The following is a 26,798-nucleotide window of genomic DNA, read 5'->3' on the forward strand; positions in this document are numbered from 1 at the left end:
TGAACTGTACATTGTGATGTCACTGTTTCAAAGGTCAGCTTGCTTCCCACTCACCCAGTGAACTTTCTCACTCAGAACCAACCAGCTACGGGCCTGGATTTTCGGTTCAGTCATACTGCTTTCTCTGATCTTTGGCAAGTTCTAGCTCTAGCCCAGCACTGTCCAATCGAACTTTCTGCAATGATGGGAATATTCTATATCTGCTCTGTCTGATGTGAACAGTGTGGCCAAAGAATTGGATTTTACATTTTATTTAATTATAATTAGATAAATTTAATTATTTAGCCAATGTGGCTAGCAGTCACTTTCTTGGGGAGTGTAGATATAAAACACTTCCAACAATACACTGAGAGACAGCAATTATTAACTGAGGTTAAGTGGAGATTTGAGGATTTAAAGAAAGTTTTCCTGAAGACTGAATAGTTTGCTCTTTAGGGATTAGGCAAATGTGGAGGGGGGATATTATTGGATCATTTTGTCGCATTCCCTTTTTTCACATGTCACTATTGTTTAGAAATTGTGATCTTTGGGAAGACTTTAAACATATTTGAGCCTCATTTTGCTCATCTCTTTACAGATGGGAATGCCACATCTTTTGCAAGGTTTATGTTGGAAACAAATGATATCATTTTCTAAACACTTGGTAAACAGCATGCTGTACAAAAACTTAAATCACATGTTATCAAAACAATTATTTACTGGCTACTACCTATGTACTTTCAACAAGGAGGTATGAAAATACAAAATGTATAGTCTGTACCTAAAAAACTTACATGAAAAGAGTTCACACACAAGCATATGAACTGTGAGATCAATTGTGAAGACAGCCAAGAATCCAAAAGTGGGTTTGCACCAAGAAGAGGGAGAGGCAGAAAAAGGAAGAAAAGGGGTCAGTTATGACAATTTTTGGAAAAATATTGTGTGATGCTATTCCAATCTGCTCATTCTGGTTGAAAGGACAGCAAGAGGGAGGCCTGGTAGAGGCAAGAACTGTTTTGTTCTTGCAAGAAGGGGAGGTAAGGCAAGTTGCTTGAGGTGCCAGAGACACATCCAGAATATGGAGTCCAGAGTGCCGTTGGAAATGTACTTGCGTCAGGGTGAAATGACCTACTGGTTCAGGAGTGACTGCTATTGATGTTAAACCCACAGTCTCCTAGTGACTGAACGCAAAATCTTTTCTAGCAAGGCATAAAAGGGACTCAGATAAGACTTTGGATTTGGCTATTAAAGGTTAAAATAGGTCAGAAACTATTAAAGAATGCCAACCAGAAACTTTTTGGAGAAAGATAGGGCTGTGACAACTAAATCATTGCTTGAGAATCTCTATACTAGATTAGACCCCCTGTTACATGGCACCTCTCACTTTACTTTCAAAGCACTTAACACAATTATAGTTATTTGTGAAATTTTTGGTTTAACATCTATCTTTCCTATTATCAACTTGAAGACAGGGACCATGTCCCTTTTATTGACTACTGTATCTCTAGGGCTTGGCACATAGGAGAAGTCTAAATATTAAGTGAGGGGTGCCTGGGTGGCTCAGTCTGTTAAGTGTCCAACTTCAGCTCAGGTCATGATCGCACGGTTCATGAGTTCAAGCCCCGCATTGGGCTCTGTGCTGACAGCTCAGAGCCTGGACCCTGCTTCAGATTCATTGTCTCCTTCTCTCTCTGCCCTTCCCTTGCTCACACTCTTTCTTTCTCAAAAATAAACATTAAAAACTTTTTAAAATAAAATATTAGATGAATGCAAAGTCCCCTGGAAGAATTCAAAATATCTTTATGTCCTACACTGTTCATTCATCAAGTGCCTATTACCATATCTGTGCACTTGTTTGGGTAGAATCCTTTTATTTTTATTTTTTTTTTAAGTTTATTTGAGAGAGAGAGAGGGAAGGAGAGAGAGAAAGTGGGGGAGGGGCAGAGGGAGAGGAAGAGAGAGAGAATCCCAAGCAGGCTCCACACTGTTAACTTACAGCCCGCTGCAGGGCTGGAACTCACAAACCATAGATAACGACCTGAGTTGGACTTGAGTTGGATGCTTAACTGACTGAGCCACCCAGGTGCCCCTGGATAGAATCTTTATAGAGTAACTGTTAAGAGGATAGGCCTTTGGGAATACAGTGGATCTGGGTTAAAACTTTTGGCTCTCCTATTCACTAACCTTGTTACCTTGAGCAAATTACTTAACTCAAGCCTTAATACCTTGTGACGTGGGGTAACTTCTACCTTGTAGGCCTGTAGTGAGAAGTTGAAAATTTGTGTAAAAGAATAAGCTACCCATAGAGGTAAGTGCAACTATTATTTGTAGTGACATTTACAAACAAATGCAAGGTATTGTAAATCTCCATACTATAACATACCTTAAAAGAACTTAGTCCAGGGGCACCTGGGTGGCTCAGTCGGTTGAGCGTCCGACTCCGGTTCAGGTCATGATCTTGCAGTTCGTGAGTTCAAGCCCCGCGTCGGGCTCTGTGCTGACAGCTCGGAGCCTGGAGCCTGCTTCGGATTCAGTGTCTCCTTCTCTCTCTGCCCCTTCCCCGCTCATGCTCTGTCTCTGTTTCTCAAAAATGAATAATAAATGTTAAAAAAAAATTAAAAAGAACCTAGTCCAAAAACCCATTTATAGTTTGACTTCCTTCTTAGACACCTGAACATATCCAAAGATGAATTATCACTATGCAAGACATCTCAGCCCACATTTTTTATTTATTTATTTTTTTAATTTTTTAAATGTTTATTTATTTTTGAGACAGAGAGAGACAGAGCATGAACGGGGGAGGGTCAGAGAGAGGGAGACACAGAATCTGAAACAGGCTCCAGGCTCTGAGCTGTCAGCACAGAGCCCGACGCGGGGCTCGAACTCACGGACCGAGAGATCATGACCTGAGCCGAAGTCGGCCGCTTAACCGACTGAGCCACCCAGGCGCCCCCCACATTTAATTTCTTAATTTTAAATGTTTATTTACTTTTGAGAGACAGAGGGACAGAGCATGCCAGCTGAGCTGTCAGCACAAAGTCCGACGCGGGGCTTGAAGTCACCAGCTGTGAGATCATGACCTGAGCTGAAGTCAGACACTCAACCGACTGATCCACCAGTCACCCCTCAGCCCACCTTTAGATAGTGTCATCCGTCCATCTATCTACTGGGCCAGCCATCAGTCACTTCCACATCAGACTGTATTAAGACTTTTTGACTTACATGCTGCAATTTATGAATCACGCAGTGCCTACTTTTAAACCTTCAAAAGGTTCTTCATTGACTTTCAAACAAAATCTGAAATCTAGAAGCTAGTTACTTGGCACTAAAATATGGTTGCTGCTTACCTATCTATCCAACCTTCTCTCCTTTCCCTTTCCCATTTTTTCTCTCAGCATGAGCTATACCAGACTTGTCAAGGTCATGAACACACCACAAAGCCTTTCCACACAACAGGATTATCCTCTCTGGATAATTCCTATTGATTCTTCAGGTTTCAGTTCAAACATGGCTTCCTCAAGGAAGCTCTTCCTGGCCTTTTTGGTTTTTGGCGGGGGGGGGGGGGGGGGGGTCATCCCGCCCCCAGATTCTTTTGTAGCACTTTATGTAGTGTTTTGTTTATTGTCTCTTCTTTACTAGACTCTAATCACCATGATGCAGGAAACTCACTGCCTCATGTTCATCGCTCAGGAGCTAGCAGATAGTATGTGCTTAGTGAATACTTGGCTATAGCTTTCCTGTACCTCCAGTCTTCTCTTTTCCAGGCTAAACCTGTCGAATACAGGTGAACAGGTTTTTAAATCTCCTATCCTGCTTCCCTTCCTCAAAGTGGTTCAGACCTCCAAAAGCAGTCTGTCACAGAATCTATTCCTGCAGGTATAGACCAAGCAAGTCAGACTAAGGCAGGCCCCTCTTTCCAGACTCAGCTCTACATAATAGGAGGCTTTGCCTCTGAGTCAGCATATAAAACCAGGGGTATCACAGTCTATTGTGGGGTGGCAGGTGGGGAGAAGGGATTGGGCAACCTTTCAGACTTTTAGAAGTTTCTGAGAGAAACATGGACTTTTTAACAGTTTATAAATTAGTCACAGAAACCATATGAACCAGTTTTCCTTTTTCCTCAAATGAGAAAATGTCAACAATAGATGTATGATTGGCATTGGATTCGCGTGACCTGGCTTTTACTTACATTTCAAACTTTATTCTCCATTATTCACTTTTACAAACCATATACTTAGTTTAATTACAGAGCTAGGGTGTTTTTGGGACTTTAAATACCACCTGCAATCTTCTAATATTCTTCCTTCACATTAACTTCCCCTCCCTGATACCTTCCGTCAGATGAGATTGGAAACTAGGCTCCACCTATTCCTAGCTTTTATCAGCTAGGCAAAACACTTAATTTCTATCTTTTTAGCTGCCAAATAAGGGTAACTGTACCTACTTCATGAACTTATGAAAATTCAACAAGATAATTTTATGTAAAGTGCTTTAAAAACGTGCAATTACCCTGAATTCTCACAGTGCTTTCCACTTTGTATTCTAGGCCATTGCTTCTCAAATTTTTCTGTGCCTATGAATCATCTGGAGATCGATCTTACTAAAATGCGATTTGGGTCCAGAAGCTCTGGAGTGGGACCTGACATTCTCCATTTCTAACAAGCTCCAGGTGATGCCCACGCTGCTGGTCCACTTACCACACTTTACAACGTTTAAAGCTACCCCAGCCCTCACACGAAAGCTCCACACCGCCAGATACCTTGATAAATTTACTTTACATTTTTATCTTTTAAAGCATCTGAAACCATCACTAAATATGTGTGCACTTAAATATTTGGTTAATAACTATGACTATGTCCTTGGCAGTGCAGGGCAGAAATAGGCAACCTGGGACTAAGAGACGATAGGTTTGGGTTGGAACACTGTGAATACTAATCAAAAACTTTCTTTTCCTTCATTTCCCACCCCACTCTCTCACACGTGTTCATCAACATGGGGAAACACTGAAGTAAGAGAATTCTGGGTAAAAGGACAGAATGAAAGTGTCTGGTACTCTGAACTTCTACCCATTATTTAGGGGGCATTCTTGACTTTAAAAGGGCTTTGAAAACAAAGTCAATGCTTCCAGGTTTGTGCTAGCATTGGGACAAATCCCAAAAACACATCAAGTAAAAATGACAGTATGGAAAGCTAGAAAAATAACTGTCCGACCTTCTGTATTATCATAGAACTACACATGCTGGGTTTGACATAAAACGTGGTCTTATTAAAAAGTCAAATAAAGATGCTCCAACTGGAATAGAAAATAATCTTAGGATGAACCATTTAGGCTTGTACTTGAAGCAAACTTTCAATAGCGTTCAACTAGGGTTTGGTTCCACTACAAACGGACCTACTTGGCCCTTTCTGGGGGTAGAAGTTAGGAGTGGTCGAATGGATGTAGTTCAGTCTTAAGCAAATTAGCAATCTTCTCTTGTTCTGGGCTAAAAATGAAGCTGCCAGCTATTTCTCATGCTCAGATCACAGAAAGTGACCTGTCAAAATATCCCATACCTCTTCACTTTATAGGTGAGGAAACTGAAGCCCACAGAAATTAGCTAAAGGTCCCAAGGAGTCAGTAGTAGCCTCAGCCTCTGAGATGTTCCACTGTCCACTGTTTCTGCTATTTTTTCTTTCAACAGATGCTTATTTGAGAACCCTATGGTTACCTACTAGGATCTGAACCAAGAAAGCACTTAGGCATTGTGTGTCCATGTTTGTGTGCGTGGGTTTTAGGGGTCAGAGAAAAGGTCTTAAAATCCTAACGACAGACATAAGAAAGGGATATTAGGAGTGTCTGAGTCACTTCATTGCTAGCTGATGAAACTCACTGAGAACTTCACAAGAACAGAGAATAAAGCTGCTGTATTTATAAGAACACACTGCTTTGTCATTAGACATACAGGGCTCATAGTCCACTGAGGTTCAACACATCCAAAGACCAAGCTCACCTTGGCTTTCCATCCTCTTCCCCAAAATTCATTTCTTCCTTTTGTATTCCAACCTCAACTGGATGCATCACTACTAAATCGGTTTTGCTCAAAACGTTTTTTTCACCATTCAACCCTCTCTTTAAATTTCATCTCCTCTTCCTTGTGCTCCAACTGATACTATAAACTCTCATCAGGTTTGCCTCAGTTACTTCAACAGTCTTAATATCTACTGTTTCCATTCTCAGCCTCTCAAATCACAATCATTTCAAGACATCTACAAATTGTTATTAATTTAACATTGCAATTAACGTCATGTTATTTTGTTCAAATCCTTTAAAGCCTCTCAGCTGCCTAAGGACTCGAGTCCAAACTCAATAGCATTCATGGTTGGGTCCTTGCCCATCGATCTCTACAGTCCTCTCATCCCAGTGCTTCCCTTTCATTGCAGCCTACCACATTCTTTGTAGGTCCCTGGAAACATGACTGCATCCATCTATGCCCTTCATGTTCTCCTTGGTATTCTTTCTATCTGGACAGCTGCCGGGCATCCTCTTTTGGGAGCTATCTTGACCCTCAGAGCTAATTACTCAATTTCAGAATTTTCTCTACACAAAAACTTTATGACAACATTTAGAAAGAAACTTGATCTGAATGGTTTGGTTAATAAGAAACGAGAAACTACTGGGGTAAAATATAAGTGCACATTCCAGAAAATGCCCAGTGCAGTTTCAGTTAGTGTATGGTATGAAAACTCATTATGAGTAAACAAGAAATGGGTGAAAAATTGTAATTTATTGAAACTCAACTCAAAAAATATAAGATGCTGTAGTGTACAATATATTACACAAAGCACCCTCAGGTGCACATTCAAGTCAAGTAAGAACTCCATATCCCTTTCCCTAGCCCTCCCACCCTGGGATCTTAGTATTTGTTCCATATACAATCATGCACACTTAATTTGAAAAAGGAAGCCCCAATATATTTTGATGTATTAATTAGCACCAAACAAGAGTACAGTTCCATTTCTTTTTTTAATAAACAAAAACAAAAACAAAAAACCCCAATCAATAAACCAACTGGAGAGCTAATGGACTCAGCCAATACTGCTGACATAGATATTATACATTCATGTAAATACACAGCCTATTCTACCCTAAACAATGGTGTGGCTGGTTCGCAGCCTTTGTTCAAATTGGCAATTGTCCCCATGTTGCAGTGTTGGAGCCAGTCTGTTTCTAAAACAAAATTGCTATTTAGGAACTTCCTACACAAAGCTCATCTGTCTTTTTTGTTGGAAACAAGTCTAAAATTGGTGTGGAAAACTTAGATCTTTCAAGGACAACCACTGGCCGAAGATAATGAAGCTGTTTTAAGGCAAGCTCTCCACAGTCTGTTAATGCTTTGTCCAATACAACCCTCAGGTTTTCCAAGGAAGGAACTGTTGTTGTCTCAGCTACTATCAAAGGTGGGATTGCAGTCAGGTTCTCATGAATTGCAGAGTCACTGGAAGAATGAGGTATGTCAACTTCAGGGTCATTGTCATTCACCATATTATTTGCCATAACACTCCCTGTTAAGTCATTACTGGGCTGTGAAGAATTATTTAATGTTAAGTGCTCCGAAGGTTCCCAATCATCAAAATCGTCTTCTTTCTCTTCACTTTCCTGAATAAATTTCAGAAATGAAGATTCAAATCCCATAGGTTTATAAGTCTTCAAATCAAATGACCTGGGCTGTGGATGTTTCCTAAAATTCTCTTTTGGAACAGGGGTTGAATTTTTTACAGTGTTTTCTTGCCCTGAACTTGGCTGCCCAGTTTCTGAGTCTTTGATCCTTGGTAAAGGCAGCTGGAAACTCGTGAAGTAAGTCCCACTTTCAGTCCCACTAGGATTAGGTATGGAATTTTCTATTTTACAAGGAGGAGGCTGAACTATATTACATTGTTCCAAAGAAGTGGTTTCTGAACTATGGTTACATTTCAAAGTTCCTCTGTAGAGGAGAGTATCTGCATCAAAAACTGGTTTGCTTTCTGTACATCCTTTCTGACCTCCATCCCTTTCGCCTGGATGAAGGGAATCTGTGCTCTGGACAGGCACGCTGTCACCTGGGGAATGGCCGTGCTTTGTGTGCTCTGATTCACAGCTATTTTCTTCTTTCTTTATATAGGGCTCTGCTTCAGAAGGGGGCTCCTCCTTAATTTTGGTACCATACTTCACACAAACGACCAGGTTTTCCATCTGTTGCTCTAAGTAGGCACTACTCATCTGATGGGTGCGTTTATAATGCCTCACTATGCTGCTTTCCAACTTCACCACAGATAAGCATCCTTGAACCATGCAGGGGTACTGTGTGTGCTCAGACTGTTCCACACACATATGGAGGGCTTCAGCTCTTGTTTTAAAACTAATCGGAGCCTTCTTTTCTTTGATTAAACTACATTTTTTAGCCTTAGCATTAAATGATCTCCTGGTAGTCTGATGTTCATGCTCCTGAGTGAGAGCTGTCGGACACACCTTTTCACTCCTCAGTAGCCTTTCATTTGCCACTTTCTGACTTCTAAATAGATCATCGTAATAGTCCTTATGTCGGTAATATACATGTTGAGAATAATTACTGCGATGGGTGAAAATCTGGCCACAGCCATTAAGATCACAATGAATTTCATATTCTGAATGTATTTCTCCTTCAATATTATGCTGTTCCATCAAGTGGTGCTTCAACTTGCTGAATGTATAAAAAACAGCAGGGCACTGAGGCTGGTTACAGGAAAACCTTGCTGCAGATTCAGCTTCAGAAAGCACTTTAGGCTCTTCAATATGATCTAGGTTATGAGAGTCACTACAGTGCTTAGCAAGAGCTTTGGAACACAGGAAGCGTTTGTTACATTCCTTGTATTTGCAAGCAAATATCTTTTTACATTTGACAAGTTCCCTTTTGGTTCTTGCTTTGTCTTTTTCTAAACATAATTGTTCTTTGTTGTACTGATGTACAGTTCTGTAATGACGAATCAAGCCTTTTAGATTAGTGAAGGAGGAGTTGCAAGTTTTATGGATACAATGGAATGGTTTGTGGTACTTATTCAAAATATAGCAGAGGTTTCCTTTAGCAACAGTCCTCCTGCTACCTCTTCCCTCTCGTCCTTCTCGTTCTTCTCTATGGCTACCCATGGGTGATGAAATATCAGATGTTTTACTTTCTGTTTCTTCACAAGACGACTCCAAATCTGTTTCTGAACTGCATTCATCCTTTTTAGAGTGACAGTGTGGCTTCTCAGAGTTACTGCTGGGGTCACCACCAAGTTCTGTAGAGCAATCACCTTTCAATCTGTCTACTGAGCATGGGCCTTCATGATCACATTTTTCATTATCTAGTAGTTTGTGAGTGACTCTGTCACTGCCAATTTGATGTTTATTTTTATAATGAATCCTAAGGTGTGTTTTTCTTGTAAATGACCTTTGGCAAATATGACACTGGAATGGGGAATACCGATGTTGAAACATGGTTAACTGAAGGACTTTTTCTTTTGAGTAATTGTGTTTTTTAAGATAATGCATTAACAAAGCCTCTCTGGTCACAAATTCATATTTGCATCCTTGAAGCTCACAGAAAAAAGGCTTAGCTGCCAACTGTGCAAGGTACTGACTTGGCATATTCTCGTCTTGATTCTGAAAATTAAGGTCGGAGATAGTAGGTGAAACCGACTGAAGAGACTTAGCACCACTGGATGGGTACCCCTGCAATGACCCTGAGAATGATCCATGCGTTATTGAGTTTTTCAAGCTTAAATGTTTCAAGCGTAACAGAAGTTCCAACATGGTATCCTCTGTACACGGCCTCTTAGAAGCACAGATAGAAGCTTCTGAGGAATAACCTTGATATTCTCGTTTGCACTTAGTATGAATATTGTGGTCTAGACCTTCATCTGGGGAGTCACTGTTTGTATCTGAACTGGGTTTAGGTTCTGCATCAAACTTTTCAGTTGCTTGATTGTGTTCATTACCCCCACAGGGAAAGAGATCTTTTGTCTTTATCTTTTTGGGTTTGAAGTGGTACGGATGGACCTTGCGGAGATGCTTTTGCATCCCTCTTGCATTTTTGTACGTGGAACCACAGCCATCAAAACCACAGGTGAACTTAGTCCCATCAAAGCAAACTGCCACATTGGAACATTTCTCTTTTAAATTGGAGGGCACAAAGACTTTCTCATGAGATAATAATATATCCTGCATTTCCGAGTGATCCAGTGTATCAATTAACTCTTCATTCATGGAAGCTGAAGAGCTATGACTTAACTGATCACTAGAATTACTGTCACTGTTTTCTTTCAGATTTTCTGCAGTTTCTATTTGAGAACTAGCTGATCCGGCACAGAAAAGAAGATCCTCGGGTAAATGTGATTTATCAGTTTGGTCAAGTAGATGGGGCTGATCAATACAATCTTGCTTTTCACCCGGTGCAGCCTCCTCAAGTTTCACCGATTTCTTCACATCTCCATTTGAACTTTCAACATTATGCATTGAGAGGTGATCCTGGTATTCAATTTTAGAATAATAGAATTTTTTACAGCCAACAAAGTTGCATGTGTAAGATGCATCCCTAAAGTGTTGTGCTTCATGGTGGTAAAGCTGTCCCAAGTCACTGAAAACAATGTTACAGCCATTTAATTCACATTTATAACGCAGATCATCATGTTTTTGTTTATGGTTAAGTAGTTCATTCACTGATCCGAACCTTGCATAGCAATCTATAGATACACACATATAAGGTTGAGGACCACAATGCACTTGTTCATGCTCCCGCAGGTGAAAAGCAGACATGAAATGTCGTCGACAATAAGTACACTTCTCTCTTCTATTTTTCATATCCAAGTAGTGCTTGGCATTTTCATCATTATTTTGGTGTTCAGCTTTAAGATGCACACTTAAGTATTTAAACTGCTTAAATACTCGGGAACAGTCTGTGCCAGGACATGGGTACAAATCTCTGTCTTGCAGGTGGCAATCTTCTAATTTGCTGAATGTGACGTATTCATGAGACTCTCCTTTGGCTTGTTCATCCAATGATTGGTTTTGCTCCAGGGTTGCAGAGGGGCTCTTGGGACAAATTCCCTTCTGAGAGCCTTTCAACAGTAATTTCTTTCTAGAACGGTCCCTTCTGCTTGGTGGCATTTTAACATGCTCCATCACATGAGGAACAAAAATTTCTTTTCTCTTGAATTTTTTAATACAAACTGGACAGGTGTAAACCCCATCTTCCATATGCATCTTAGAATGATGAAGAATCCTGGCCTCTATACATTCCCGCTTACATAACAAACAGAAAAATTTATACTGAAGCCACCTCTGGTATCTTTCAGAAGAACCAATGGGTTTTTTGTCTCTTTTCTCCTTATGCTGATCTGTCAAATCTCTTCTTCTATATTGTTTATCTTCTTTACCTTCCTCATAGTCACTGAGAAATGACTCTAAAACGTCTGTGTCATTAATAGACATTTCATAGCCACTTAGATCATCATCAGAATCTGAGGCCTCTTGTCCTAGCAGTTGGTGGCAGTGTCGTTTTAAAGTTTTCCAGTCCCAAAATTCAGGATCAAAAGGCCAGTGGGCCTTTAAAGCTAGTAAGAGCTCACATCGGAGAGAATTTGGAACTGGTGCATTTTCTTCATCAAATTTTTGATCTGGCTGCAGATACAGTTCTTCCAACATATTAAATCCATCCAAACTAGGTTCAATTAAGAATTCTGTAAGCTGACAGGCTCGTCTGACCTCTAAATCTTCTGGTAAAAGACAAGCAATTGTTTTGCAAACTGATGCCTTCATTTCCTCATCCTCGCTTGATCTGAGTTGAAGAGCTCTGACACATAGTAAAATTGACACTCCGAGACCAGCGTCTTGTGCCTGTAAGACAAACGGGGGGGGGGGGGGGGGAGTTATTACTTTTTCATTATGAAGTATTACCTAACTTTCACTGGTAAGATACATACTTCTCGAACCTTTTAGTGTTCTTAAATTTACCTTTAAACTTTCTTCCTCCAAGTTACATTTAGATCCTTCTCCTTTTTAATTTTTAAAATGATTTATTTTTGAGAAAGAGTGAGAGCGAGCATGAGTGGGGGAGGGGCAGGCAGAGACAGAGGAAGACACAGAATCCAAAGCAGGCTCCAGGCTCTGAGCAGTCAGCTTAAAAGCCCAACCTGGGGCTTAGACCCACGAGCCTTGAGATGATGATCTGAGTCGAAGATGAACACTTAACCGACTGAGCCACTCAGGTGCTCCAATTCTTTTTGCCTCAACAAGCAAAGAAAGGACTGGATTAGATGTTACAATGTACATTTATAGTGTCCAACTTTACAAGACACTGCCTATTAAAGCACTGTCTAACCCTCAAGGAATTTATTTATATGCCAAATGTATAAATAATACAGGTACATGAATTCAAAGGAAATCAGGATAAATAAGGTCACTGAAGGATTCAAAAAAAGAATTGTCTTAAGCTGGTTAAGAAGGACAGGGCTTAAATAAATGGGTGAAAAAGGAAACAGCTGTATAAAAGTGAGTCTAAGACTGAATTCGATTTAAGAAATTCAACTGTCATGAACAGCTGAGTGTTTTCAAAATCTCAAGGCTGAAATGATTCTCCCTCTTTTCTCCTAAAAGAATTAGTACTTTATAGCTATAGGTATACTCAATCTCAAGCTTCCCATGGGAAAAACAACAAAAACTTAAAATTCTTTCTATAGTGCCTGGGCACTCGGTTGGGTGTCTGACTCTGGCTCAGGTGATGATCTCACAGTTTGTGAATTCGAGCCCTACGATGGGCTCACTGTCAGAGCAGAGCTTGCTTCAGATCCTCTGCCTCCTCCCCCTCCACCTGCCCCTCCCTGGCTTGAGCTCTCTCTCAAAAATAAGTAAACATTAAAAAAAAAAAAATCAGGAAAAAGATCTGGTCATATATGATACAAGGCATACAAGATGACTTACGTGAGAGGCTGAAATGGAATATGAAAATACTATGAGCAAAGAAAAGTAGGATTGTATGGCAGAGTGGCTTAAAATGCAAAACATAAAAGTTTTTTAAAAGTAATTTCTATGCCTAAAATGGGGCTCAAACTGATGACCCCGAGATCAAGAATTGTATGCTCTATAGACTGAGCCAGCCAGGTGCCCCAATGGCATAGATTTTTGAGTCAGACTTTTACTGCTTTTGAACCCAGCTTCACTGCAGTGACAAGTTCTTAATTCCTAAGCTGTAGCTGCCTCATCTATAAAATGGAAACAGTAGTGGTAACATTAGATTTTCCTAACATTGTTATAAAAATGAAATAAGCAATATAACGTGATTACTACATTGCTGGCACATAGTTAGTATTCAACAGAATACCATGTAAAATAACAGGATAAACTCTACTCTTCAAATTGATAATCAATTTGTTAAGCAATTATACTGTGTTGAGCATCATACATTCTAAGTTCTAGGAACACAGAGAAACAACTATCATCAATTTACAGAACCCTACCCTTACTACATTTTTTTTTTATTAAAAAAATGTTTTTTAATGTTTGTTTATTTTTGAGGGGGGGAGGGGCAGAGAGACAGGGAGACAGAATCCAAAGCAGGCTCCAAGCTCTGAGCTGTCAGCACAGAGCCCGACATGGGGCTCAAACCCATGAACCACAAGATCATGACCTGAGCAGAAGTCAGATGCTTAACTGACTGAGCCACCCAGGCACCCCTGAAACCTTACTACAGTCTAGGCACTACTCCAAATACTATTTTCCCACATTATCCTCATTTTATAGATAAGAAACCAAGGCTCGGAAGGTTAACTGCCCAATGTCACCAGCTAGTGAGCAAAGGAACAAGGATTTAAACTTAAAGCTATCTTTGTGCATAACCTGAGTTCTTAACCAGTTTACAACCTTTAGGAATTCCAAAGCTTGACATGGCTATATCCTATGTGCTCTTCATACACTATGTCTGCCACTCTTTGTTCCAGCTACCTGGTTTAAAATCAATTTAGTCTTATCTTCAAAATTCAGTTCCACATTTCATATCCTATAATTTATTCACTACTCTTTTAACAAGTAACTTCTTGGTATATCTGTTTAGAATGCATAATGGTATAAAGTCTGTTTTTTTGAAAAGTGCTCTTAGTGATTTTGTAGATTTTACCATTTCATCCAGATTGGGCTATTTAAGAAGGAATGGACGGAGCCTGGGTAGCTCAGTTGGTTAAGCATCCGACTCTTGATTTCAGCTCAGGTCATGATCTCACGGTTTGTGGGATCAAGTCCTGCGTCTGGCTCCACGCTGAGGGTGGAGCCTGATTAAGATTCCCTCTCTGTCTCTCTGTCTCCCTCCCTCCCCTGCTAATGCACTTTCTCTCAAAATAAACATAAAAAAAAAAAAGAATATTCTTTGCAGTTTATCTCACTCTTCCAAAAAGAATAATAACTTGTTGAGAACCTATGAATTATTTTAAAACTTACCTGACCCTCCAAGACCTCTGTGCTCTGATTTACAAATGATAATCGTATCACATTACGCAATTTGTCAAGATACCCATGGTCCAGTCCTGACTCTGCTGCAACTAGGTTTACAATCTTTACAAGTCATACACCTCTAATTTTCAGCTTCTCTATTACTAAAGAGAAGGAATTAAAATAGACAAAGTCATGTTTTGCAAAACAGTAAGCACTAGATGTTCCACCAAAAAGGGCCATATGGCCAAATAAACCGGATTCAAGTTTCTTGAATGTTGCCCTCTTCTTTAACTTGCACTTCAAAATATAACCTCATCTACCTTCATTCATACTATTTTTAAAGTCTAACAACTCTAAGCACCTTTATTTTTTTAATCAATTAAGTAATTAATTAGAGAGACAGCATGCACGTAAAGGAGTGGGGGAGAGGAGAGAGGGAGAGAGAGAGAATCCCAAGCAGGCTCCACGTACAGCACAGACCCCGATGTGGGGCTCAATCTCATGACCCTGGGATCATGACCGGAGCTGAAATCAAGATCAGACACAACCAACTGAGCCACCCAGATGCCCCGAAGCACCTTTAAATGATCTGGTTTAAGCTCTTCATTTATAGAAAATGGAAGCCCAGAAAATAAAGAGGTACTATCACAAGACCCTCTCCATTATACACTGTTGCCTTCTGCAAAAGACCTAATGCCCACACAAGCTTTTTAGCATCATTAACCTGTTCCAGCCCAAGGACTAAGTCATTGGTTATAAGCTGTCTCCCAATATCCTTTGCCTCTTCTGCTACAAAAACAGAATGCCTGGTTTCTATCTGGTTACAGAATAACCTGAAATAATAAATATATCTCCTGTCTCCCTTGTAGCTAGATGGGGCTGTGTGTATTAGAGGGGATGAGGAAAAGGTGTTATCATGGTGTGGTTTGCCTCCCCACCCCCAGTGCCCTGCTATCGGGAATGGACATGATAGCTATGATTGGAATAGTTAGCTTTTAGAACATGAGACGGAAACTATGTGTTGATGGCAGACAAAAAGGAACCTGGGTTTCTGATACGTGGAACCACTAACAGCAACCTTGGCCTGTCTGCCTGGATTATCTACCTACATGAGAAAAGGAAAAATTTCCACTTTCTTTAGAGCACTACTATTGTGGGATATCTACTACTCGTGGCAGAACTAGATCCTAACTGATACAGGTTTGATCCATCCCTCTTTAAAAACCCAGAGGTGAGTCTCTCAATTTGAAGGGAATTCTCCACTCACTGCCTTCCACCTACCAGTCCACATCTTTTCTAGCCTTTAGGCCAGTTATCATGAATGATTATAGTGGAAAGTACCTGAAATGAGGATTAAAGAGGAATGGGTCTGGTTATGTAGGTGGACAGCAAATTCCTTGGTCTGTGTCAGAAACCCACTTTTTTTTTTTTTAAAGTAATCTCTATTTACTTGAACTCACAACTCCAAGAACAAGTCACATGCTCCACCAAGTGAGCCAGCCAAGGGCCTCAGAAACCCACTTTCCCTAGTCCTCTAGCAGCTTTCCCATTTTCTGTGGTTCCTTGAGGTAAGCAGAATTCCAAAATGACCCTCACTTTTGTATAATCTCCTCCATTCAAGGGTAAGTGGATCCTGTAAATATAATTCCTATGATTATGTCATATGGGAAAAAGGACTTTGTGGGTGTAATATATAATATATAATAAAGGCCCCAAATCAGTTGATCTTAAAACAGGTGGATTACCTAGGTGGGCCTGACCTAATCATTCAAACCCTCTACATCTAGGTGTCTGGAAATCAGATTTAGAGAAGGTCAGATTCAAATTAGGAGAATTTCTTAAATGTCTCCTGGCTTAAAAATGCAGGTATGGAATGAAGATGGCTTCTAGTAGCTGAAAACAGGCTGCAGCTGGCAGCCAGCAAAAAATGAGGGCTTTAGTCTTACAACTGAAAGGAAGAGAATTCTGTCAACAAGAATGAGCTTAGAAGTGGATTTTCCACAGAGCTTCCAGGTAAGAACACAAGCTGGCAAAAACCTTGATTCCACCTTCTTGATACTCTGAGCAACAAACTTGGCCACACTGTGCTACATTGTGTCCTACAAAACTGAGCTAACAATTGGGTGTTGTTTTAAGTGCTAGGTTTGTGGTAATTTGTTATGCAGCAATAGAAAACTAATACTCTCCTTAAAACTTACAAAATAAAACTTAAAAAAAAAATTTTTTTTTAGTGTTTATTTATTTTTGAGACAGGGAGAGACAGAGCATGAACAGGGGAGGGTCAGAGAGAGAGGGAGACACAGAATCTGAAGCAGGCTCCAGGCTCTGAGCTGTCAGCACGGAGCCCGATGCAGGGCTCGAACTCACGGACCGTGAGATCATGATCTGAGCCGAAGTCAGACACTCAACCGACTGAGCCACCCAGGTGCCCCCAAAATAAAACTTTTTAAAGGCCAATTCTAAAACTAATGAAAAAATGTTTTAATGTTTATTTTTTTTAAATATGAAATTTATTGTCAAATTGGTTTCCATACAACACCCAGTGTTCACCCCAACAGGTGCCCTCCTCAATGCCCATCACCTACTTTCCCCTCCCCCCCACCCCCATCAACCCTCAGTTTATTCTCAGTTTTTAAGAGTCTCTTATGGTTTGCCTCCTTCCCTCTCTGTAACTCCCCCCCCCCCCATGGTCTTCTGTTAAGTTTCTCAGGATCCAAATAAGAGTGAAAACATATGGTATCTGTCGGTCTCTGTATGACTTATTTCACTTAGCATAACACTCTCCAGTTCCATCCATGTTGCTACAAAAGGCCAGATTTCATTCTTTCTCATTGCCAAGTAGTATTCCATTGTATGTATAAACCACAACTTCTTTATCCATTCATCAATTGATGGACATTTAGGCTCTTTCCATAATGTTTATTTTTGAGAGAGAGAGAGAGAGAGAGACAGAGACAGAGAGACAGAGTGCGAGTGGGGGAGGGGAAGAGAGAGACTGAGACACAAAATCCGAAGCAGGCTCCAGGCTCTGAGCTGTCAGCACACAGCCCGATGTGGGGCTCGAACTCACGGAATGCGGTATCATGACCTGAGCTGAAGTCGGATGCTTAACCAACTGACCCACCTAGGCGCCCGGCACGTTTATTCATTTTTGAGAGACAGAGACAGAGTGTGAGTCAGGGAGGGGCAGAGAGGGAGACACAGAATCCGGAGTAGGCTCCAGGCTCTGAGCTGTCAGCACAGAGCCCGATGTGGGGTGCGAACCCACAGACCACGAGATCATTACCTGAGCCCGTCAGATGCTTAACCGACTGAGCCACCCAGATGCCCCTAAAACTAATTTTTAAAAATAACACAAGTTCGGTAATTACTTGAACATGTTCTTTCTGTGACAGGAGATACAACTTCATTCACAGTGATTAGAAATAATTATCACCTAACATATCTGACCGTGAATTTACTTTTTAATAACTGTTTTACCTTTTCCTATCTTCACTGGAGAAGACCAGACCAACATATTTCAAATAAAGTATAGGACATAGATGTTTACATTAAAGGAGAAAGGATGTATCAAAGATACAACTGTGCCTTGGCTTTAGTATAAACAATCCTTGGATGTTGTCAAAGAAGTAACCCATGAAACATACCCATGAGCCATTACAGATATGGGTATATGGAGAGCTCAGTCATGAGCAGATACTAAAAACAAAACAAAAACAGGGAACAGTATAAGATTTGTGCTGAATCTCTAAGCTAATAGTCTTCTATATCTATAGGGCTCAACTCAAAAAACAAGGCTTTATATATAGCACTTCATTTCATTTTAGGAAATATTTACTTCCTAAAAATATCTAACTTGTTTCCTGTTGTGCACAGATTATAATTTTTGTATAGCTAATTCTGGAACTGTTCTATTATTCCAAACCCTAGAAAATGTATTACTCTATTCTTAAGGAAAATATAGTTATATTTTCTTCATTTTTAATAATTACATTAATATGCAAACAAACATGCTTGCATAAAATATAGAAAACTGTCCTAGGAAAAGTAGATACAGGGTAGTAGATATAGCCCAGAAATATAATCTTCCCTTCCTCCAGTCACTTTAAATCACTATCTTCCATTAAGAAAACTGTGGATTCTAAAAGGTCAATCTGCAGAAACACCTAGGTACGTCCAATTCCATAATCTCCTCATCTAAAAGGAGTTGTCTGAGAAGTAATCTCCCCACTCATTTCTTCAGTTCTAGGACAATCATCATAAAAAGCAAAATTACTCACTTCTGTTTGTATAACTCTAATCAGGCAAAACAAATGCTGCTGTGTTTTAGCTATGACACCAAACTGACGACAGCGCTCCAAAAAAGTGTCTAAAGATGGGTCAATTCTTCTCTGCAGTTTACTCCAAAAGAGAGTCAATTCCCTATAAAAAGAAAGATTAAGGTAAAACATTTAAAGCAACTGGTATTTGCTTTCCACCTCCCCACCCCACTTTGGTTTGTAAAGATAAATTGATAGTAAACAGAAACTAGAAGAAAAAAAAAAAAAACTGTCTACATTCCCTATTGGGTCCTCTCAAACTGGTAAAATCGTTAAACTCTAACCTAGTGGGCAGAGATCATGAGACATCCCGACACTGCTAACAAAATGTATACAACTAATAAATATTCTAACAGTACACTTCTCCACTTACCTGGCCCTTTCTAGCTCTAAAACGTCATGAAGCTACTTAGGCATGCATTTTGGAATGTTTAAATATTACTAATACAATTAGCAAAATGGCACTTTTAGAAACAGCTAAAATACAAGAATCTTACAAATATTCATTATGGAAACAAAGAAAGCTTGAAAAGAACAAGTTAATTAAAGGCACTGAATGGGTTAAGAGAAAAAACTTTTTTTTTTAAAGTTTATTTATTTTGAGAGGAAAAGACAGAATGCACGAGCAGGGAGTGGCAGAGACAATCCCAAGTAGGTTTCACGCTGTCAGCACAGAGCCCAGCATGAGGCTTGAACTCACCAACCGTGTGAGATCATGACCTGAGCCGAAATCAAGAGTCTGACGCTGAACCGATTGAGCCACCCAGGAGCCCCAAGAGAAAATTCTCAAGGAAAAGCACTAGTAACTCAAAAATGTCCAGGATAAAAATACTAATATGAATGCAAGGGAAGTTACTTAGTAAAACTAAAGAGAATGTTACCACTTTAAAAAAGTGACTCTTTTCTGTACACTGCAATACATACTGTAATTATTTCTTAAACAATTTTCATAAAAAAGTATTATTTTCACAAGCCAGTTTTAGAACACTAATATCTTACTGCTATTAACAGACTATTCTAGGTAGCTGGGTACAAATACAAAGCTTAACAAATGATCATACCCCAACAGATTGAAAATAAACATATTTAACAGAACTTATTTTATTATACTTTATTTAATTTAATTAATTAATTAATTTAGAGAGCATGTGTGTGAGCAGGAGAGGGGCAGAGGAAGACAGATAATCTCAAGCAGGCTCTGTGTTCAGCACAAAGCCCAATGCAGGGCTTGATCCCATGACCCTGATATCATGACCTCAACTGAAATCAAGAGTTAGTTGTTCAACCAACTGATCCACCCAGGCACCCCTATTGTATTTTTAAAGAAGTAACTAGGATTCTCATATGGTGAAATTCTTATATATATACAAAACTTGCCTCAAAGATCTAAATGAATATACTCCTTAAAAGATACATGATTAAAGCTTTTAATATTTAATGATGACAAATTTGAGCTATGATAAATAAAATTAACTTAAAATGTCTTTAAGTGTTTGTCTTTGGTGACTAGTGTTGCTTTCCTAACCAGGAAAAGTAAAAAATTGAGACAGGTCAGCTTTGAAAATAGCTACTGGTTAGGCAAGTAATTGGGGTGACTGTTCATTTTCTTAACTCACAAGATTGCTGGGCACCTGGATGGCTCAGTCAGTTAAGTATCCGACTCTTGGTTTCGGCTCAGGTCATATATGATCTCATGGTTCCTGAGTTTGAGCCCTGCATCAGGAATATCTACTATCTAAAATACGTCAACTAGCTATTAGTTTAAAGTTAGGCAAATCTGATAAAGTGGTAAGAGGCAAGTTGAGTATTAAAGCCTCTTAAATATATATTTTTTTAAGTTTATCTATTTATTTTGAGGGAGAGAGAGAGAGAGAGAGAGAGAAAGAGAAGGAGTGCAGGAGGGGCAGAGAGAGAATCCCAAGCAGGCTCTGTACTACCAGCACAAAGCCCAATGCAGGGCTTGAACTCACGAACCGTGAGATCATGACCTGAGCTGAAACCAAAAGTTGGCCACTTAACCGGTGAGCCACTCAGGAGCCCCTCAAATAACTTTTAAAATATGTATCAGAATGTCTATGGCCCGATTTACTCCAAATTAAATATTTCAAGCTATAGTTATTTTAATTCCAAATAACCATGATCAAAAAAGGGTATTTTGTTTTTAAACATACTTACACAATTATGATCCAACAATTTAAAACTACCACTCATTACCCAACCAAATATACAAATTTGCCTGAAAGCAAAACAACCAGCTCATGAAAATGCTACCATGTCATCCATTCAAATCTGTACACTGGAAAACGGAAACCACCAAAAAAATAGTAACTCAGAACCTGTTGGATCATACGTGCACTGGGACGAATATCAGTTACTATAATGGTACGATTTTTTTAAATGGACAACCATTAAAGAATATACTGAAAATGATTCCACTGTATAGATGCTTCCAATTAGCACACTGCCTACCTCAAGTCAACAAATTATATACAAATTCATAAAAACTGGCAAGGAAATTTAGTTCTATTAATGGTAGGACACATACTTCAGCAGAGATCTACCTACCATGCAAGAACTTTAAACTACACTGGGTTTCTGCATATCAGGAAGCCCAAAGTCCAGTCAGTATGTCACACGGTTATCTAGAATTCAGGCATTGTGGAAATGAGTCAAAGAAAACTTTGTGGCATTAAGGGATGACCATCTTTAAAGGTGGCTCCTGCAGATACAGTATGTGATTCTCATGACCACTTTTTACTTTCAACAAAATTCGGTTAAATAAAACATATATGGATATGTGGTCTTCGTCAGGTACTAAGGACAACACACACATTGACCCTGGCATATCACAGTCTAGCCTGGGAGAGAACAGGCATGAGATTACATCAAAGAAACACAAATGTACAAGATTTTTTTATACATATATTTTGAGAGAGAGAGCATGTAAGCGAGTGCAGTGGGGAGGGGCAGAGAGAGAGGGACAGAGGATTGGAAGAGGGCTCTTCCTGACAGCAGCGAGCAGGTGGGGCTCAAACTCACGAACCATGAGATCATGACTTGAGCTGAAGTCAGATGTACAACTGACTGAGCCACCCAGGTGCCCCAACATACATTAAACTCAGATCTAAGAAAGCAAAGGTCAACCTATCAAATACTTGCTGAAAGCTTTGTGTGGAGGTTTAAGGCTCACCTGTATGAACTTTATTTGTTTAAATGTTTATTTACTTTTGAGAGAGAGAGGCACCCCTGTATGACCTTTAATTTTTTTTATATTTATTTTTGAGACACAGCATTAACGAGGGAGGGGCAGAGAGAGAGAGAGGGAGAAACAAAATCCGAAGCAGGCTCCAGTCTCCAAGCTGTCAGCACAGAGCCCAACGCAGGGCTCGAACTCACAAACCTTGAGATCATGACCTGAGCCTAAGTCAAACGTTTAACTGACTGAGCTACCCAGGTGCCCCATGAATTTTATTTTAATGTTTTTAATGTTTATTTTTGAGAGAGAGAGAAGAGAGAGAGAGAGACTACAAGAAGGAGAGGGACAGAGAGCGAGAGAGACAGAGGGGGAGACACAGAATCGGAAGCAGGATCCAGACTCTGAGCTGTCGGTAGAGCTCGACGAGGGGCTCGAACCCACGTACCATGAGATCATGACCTGAGCCAAAGTCGGACGCTTATCCAACTGAGCTCTCCAGGCACCCTGAACTTTATTTTAAAAGCAGCAGTAGTAATTACACATCTATACGTACACTGTCCCATTCAAAAATGGTTATCTTTCTTATTTGCTTGGCTACTCTAATGGTATTATCACTGCAGACATCTATAGGAAACTCATTCCTCCAGCACATCTTTGATTTTTGCAGAGCCAAAATTCTTTTGGGGCCATGGTTAATTAATAAGCTGAGTAATATACCTTTTGAGATCAAGCATATATACGGTGGCTGATTTAAAGTAATAGGATATATTTTATTGTGGTTTGTAAGTATCTCTAAAGGAAATTTCTAAGAAAATTAAAAAAAAAAAACTGTTTTGGGTAATAGTTACATAGTTAACACTTCAAATACTATCTTCTGTGATGACCACATTCAAGAATGATACTTCTGATAAATAAATTCTAGTATATGTGTTTAAAAATAAGTGACTGCTTTTATCAGATTTCAACTTTGTCACATGTTTTACAGAATTCCTAAGTTTCAAATATCCCACTCCAATATCCCATTAGCAAAACAAACACACACCTATGAAAACAGCAGAAGGGGTTAAAAAAAAAAAAGATTCCAAATTTCAAAATTTTAGATTCTATTTCTCTTTAAACTGCTTGGAAGAAGCTTAGTTTTACCCAAGTGTGAAGTGACTAAATATTTTCTTTCCTTTACTCATTCTAGCTCCTCAGGAGGCCAACAAGAGGGAAATCCTTGTTAATCCCTTCCTGCTGCGTGGAGCAGCATTAATCCTACAGCTGCTAACATCCTTGGAAGGGCTAATGTGGCAGAGTAAAGAAAGGAAGAATAAAGCTATAGGTCACTCTAGAAGGGAAGCTCTATTAGGAATATTAAAAGAACCGTGTGATTATAGTTTTAAAATTACTTTATAATCAAGAAAAATCTCAAATGACCTAAACTTACTCCTCGAGGAGCTAGAAAAAGAAAAAAGCCCAAAGCCAACAGAAGGAAGGAAATGAAAAAGATTAGAGGAGAAATAAGTGAAATAAAACTAAAGAAACCAGGAGGTGGTTCTTTAAAAAATGCAACAAAATAGATAAACCTTTAGCCAGAATCATTAGAAAAAAAAGGAGGATGCAAATAAATCAGAAATAAAAGAGGAAAAATAACAACCTACACCACAGAAATACAAAGGATTATACAAGATTATGAAAAATTGTATGTCAACAAACTTGATAACCTGGAAGAAATGGATAAATTCCTAGAAACATATAACCTTCTAAACTGAATCAGAAAGAAATAAGAGCATTTGAACAGACCAACTACTAGCAGTGAAGCTGAATCAGAAATCAAAAAATTCCCAACAAACAAAAGTCCAGGACTAAATGGCTTCACAGGTGAATTCTGTCAAACATTTAAAGAAGAGTTAACACCTATTCTTCTCAAACTATTTCAAAAAAAAAAAAAAAGAGGAAGGAAAGATTACAAATCCATTCTACAAGGTCAGCATTACCCTGCTTCCAAAACCAGGTAGACACTACACAAAAAGAAAACTATAAGCGAATATCTGATGAACATAGATGCAAATATCCTCAACAAAATATTAGCAAACCAAATCCAACAATACTTACAAAAATTAGTCACCATGATCAAGTGTGATTTATTCCAAGGATGCAACGTGATTCACTATTCACAAATCAATCAATATGATAGGTCACATTAACAAGAGAAGGATAAAAACCATGTAATCATCTCAACAGAAGCAGAAAAAGCATCTGACAAAGTACTACATCCACTCATGATAAAAACTTTTCAACGAAGTAGGTTTAGCAGGAACACACCTCAACATTAATTAAGGCCATATATGACAAACCTACAGCAAACATCATACTCAACGGTGAAAATCAGAGCTTTTCCTCTAAGTTCAGGAAGAAGACAGGGATGTCCACTCTTACCATTTTCATTCAGCATAGTTTGGACATCCTAGTCACAGCAGTCAGATAACAAAAAGAAATAACAGCATCCAAATTGGTACGGAAGAAGTAAAATTTTCACTATTTATAGATGACCTGATACTATATACAGAAACCCTGAAGACTCTACCAAAAAACTACTAGAACTGATACATGAATTCAATAAAGTCACAGGATACAAAATTAATATACAGAAATCTGTTGCATTTCTATTTTTTTTAAATGTTTACTAATTTAGAGAGAGAGAGAGTGAGTAAGTGCACGCATGCATGCACGCACAAGTGGGGGGGGGGGGGGGGGGAGGGGGGGAGAGGGAGAAAATTCCAAGCAGGCTCCTGACTGTCAGCACAGAGCTCAAAGCAAGGCTTGATCTCACGCCAACATGAGTTCATGACCTGAGCCAAAATCAAGAATCCGAAGCTTAACCGACTGAGCCAGGCACCCCCTGTTGCATTTCTATATGCTAATAAAGTAGCAAAATAAAAATTAAGAAAATAGTCCCATTTACAATTACACCGAAAAGAATAAAATTCCTAGGAATAAACTAAACCAGGAAGTGAAAGACTTGTACTCTGAAAGCTGTAAAACACGGGTAAAAGAAACTGAAGAGGACACAATGGAAAGATTCCATGCTCATGGATTGGGAAAACCAATTATTATTAAATTGTCCACACTACCCAAAGCAATCTACACATTCAATGCAATCCCTATTAAAATACCAACAGCTTTTCACAGAACTAGAACAATAATCCTAAAATTTACATGGAATGAAAAGAGACCTCAAATAGCCACGGACGCCTGGGTGGCTCAGTCGGCTAAGCATCTGACTTCAGCTCAGGTCATGATCTCAAGGTTCCGGAGTTTGAGCCCCACACAGGGCTCTGGAGCCTGCTTTGGATTCTGTGTCTCCCTCTCTCTCTGCCTCTCCCCTGCTTGTGTTCGCCTGCTCTCTCACTCTAATAAACAAACAAACAAACATTAAAAAAAAAAAAAAAAAAAAAAAAAGACCTCAAAATAGCAATCTTGACAAAGAAGAACAAAGCTGGAGGTATCACAACCCCAGATTTCAAGATATACTACAAAACTACAGTAATCAAAACAGTATGGTACTGGCACAAAAACCGACACACAGATCAATGGAACAGAATAAAGAAGCTGGAAATAAACCCACACTTTTATGGTCATTATATGACAAAGGAATATACAAGAATATACAACAGGAAAAAGACAAGCTTTTCAACAAATGCTGTTGGGAAAACAAGGCAGCTACATGCAAAAGAATGAAGTTAGACCACTTTCTTAGACCATACACAAAAATAAATTCAAAATTGAGAAAGACCAAAATGTGAGACGTGAAGCCATAAAATTCCTAGAAGTAAACACAGGCAGTAATCACTTCAATATCAGCCATGGAAACATTTTTCTAGATAGGTCTCTTTTGGCAAGGGAAACAAAAGCAAAATTAAACTACTGAGACTACACCAAAATACAAAGCTTTCACACAGCAAAGGAAACCATCAACAAAACAAAAAGACAAACTACTGAATGAAAGAAGATATTGGTAAATGATATATCTGAAAAGGGGTTAATATCCAAAAATATACAAAGAAATTACACAATGGAACACACCCAAAAGCAAATAATCCAATTTATTTTTTTTTATTTTTTATTTTATTTTATTTTTTTAACGTTTATTTATTTTTGAGACAGAGAGAGACAGAGCATGAATGGGCGAGGGCCAGAGAGAGGGAGACACAGAATCCGAAACAGGCTCCAGGCTCTGAGCTGTCAGCACAGAGCCCGACGCGGGGCTCGAACTCAGACCGTGAGATCATGACCTGAGCCGAAGTCAGCGGCTTAACCAACTGAGCCACCCAGGGGCCCCCAAATAATCCAATTTAAAAACGGGCAGAGGACACAGGCATTTTTCCAAAGATGACACACAGATAACCAAACAAACACATGAAAAGATGTTCAACATCACTAATCACCAGGGAAATGCAAATCAAAACCACAATAAGATATCACGGCACACCTGTCAGAATGGCCAAAACAAAAAACACAAGAAATAAAAAGTATTGGCCAGGATTTAGAGAAAAAGGAATCCTCATGCACCACTGGTGGGAATGCAGGCTGGTGCAACCACTGTGGACAACAGTATGGAGGTTCCTCAAAAAATTAAAAATAGAGGGGCGCCTGGGTGGCTCAGTCGGTTGGGCGGCCGACTTCGGCCCAGGTCGTGATCTCGCGGTCCGTGAGTTCGGGCCCTGCGTCGGGCTCTGTGCTGACAGCTCAGAGCCTGGAGCCTGTTTCAGATTCTGTGTCTCCCTCTCTCTGACCCTCCCCCGTTCATGCTCTGTCTCTCTCTGTCTCAAAAATAAATAAACGTTAAAAAAAAAAAATTAAAAAT

At 39.5% G+C, this 26,798-nt stretch overlaps 1 protein-coding gene across 1 annotated transcript in view; it reads right to left on the reverse strand.

The window, feature by feature from the left end:
- Window positions 1–6,724: 6,724 nt before the first annotated feature.
- Window positions 6,725–26,798, reverse strand: part of RLF (RLF zinc finger) — an 85,345-nt gene continuing 65,271 nt past the window's right edge. The window contains exons 7-8 of the mRNA XM_049618684.1: window positions 18,715–18,856; window positions 6,725–11,848 (exon numbers count right to left, since the gene is read on the reverse strand). Coding sequence (XP_049474641.1) covers window positions 7,205–11,848; window positions 18,715–18,856 — 4,786 coding nt within the window. The 3' untranslated portion in view covers window positions 6,725–7,204. The remainder of the gene's footprint in view (window positions 11,849–18,714; window positions 18,857–26,798) is intronic.

Source organism: Panthera uncia, assembly GCF_023721935.1.
Source record: "Panthera uncia isolate 11264 chromosome C1 unlocalized genomic scaffold, Puncia_PCG_1.0 HiC_scaffold_4, whole genome shotgun sequence".
Taxonomy (NCBI): Eukaryota; Metazoa; Chordata; class Mammalia; order Carnivora; family Felidae; genus Panthera; species Panthera uncia.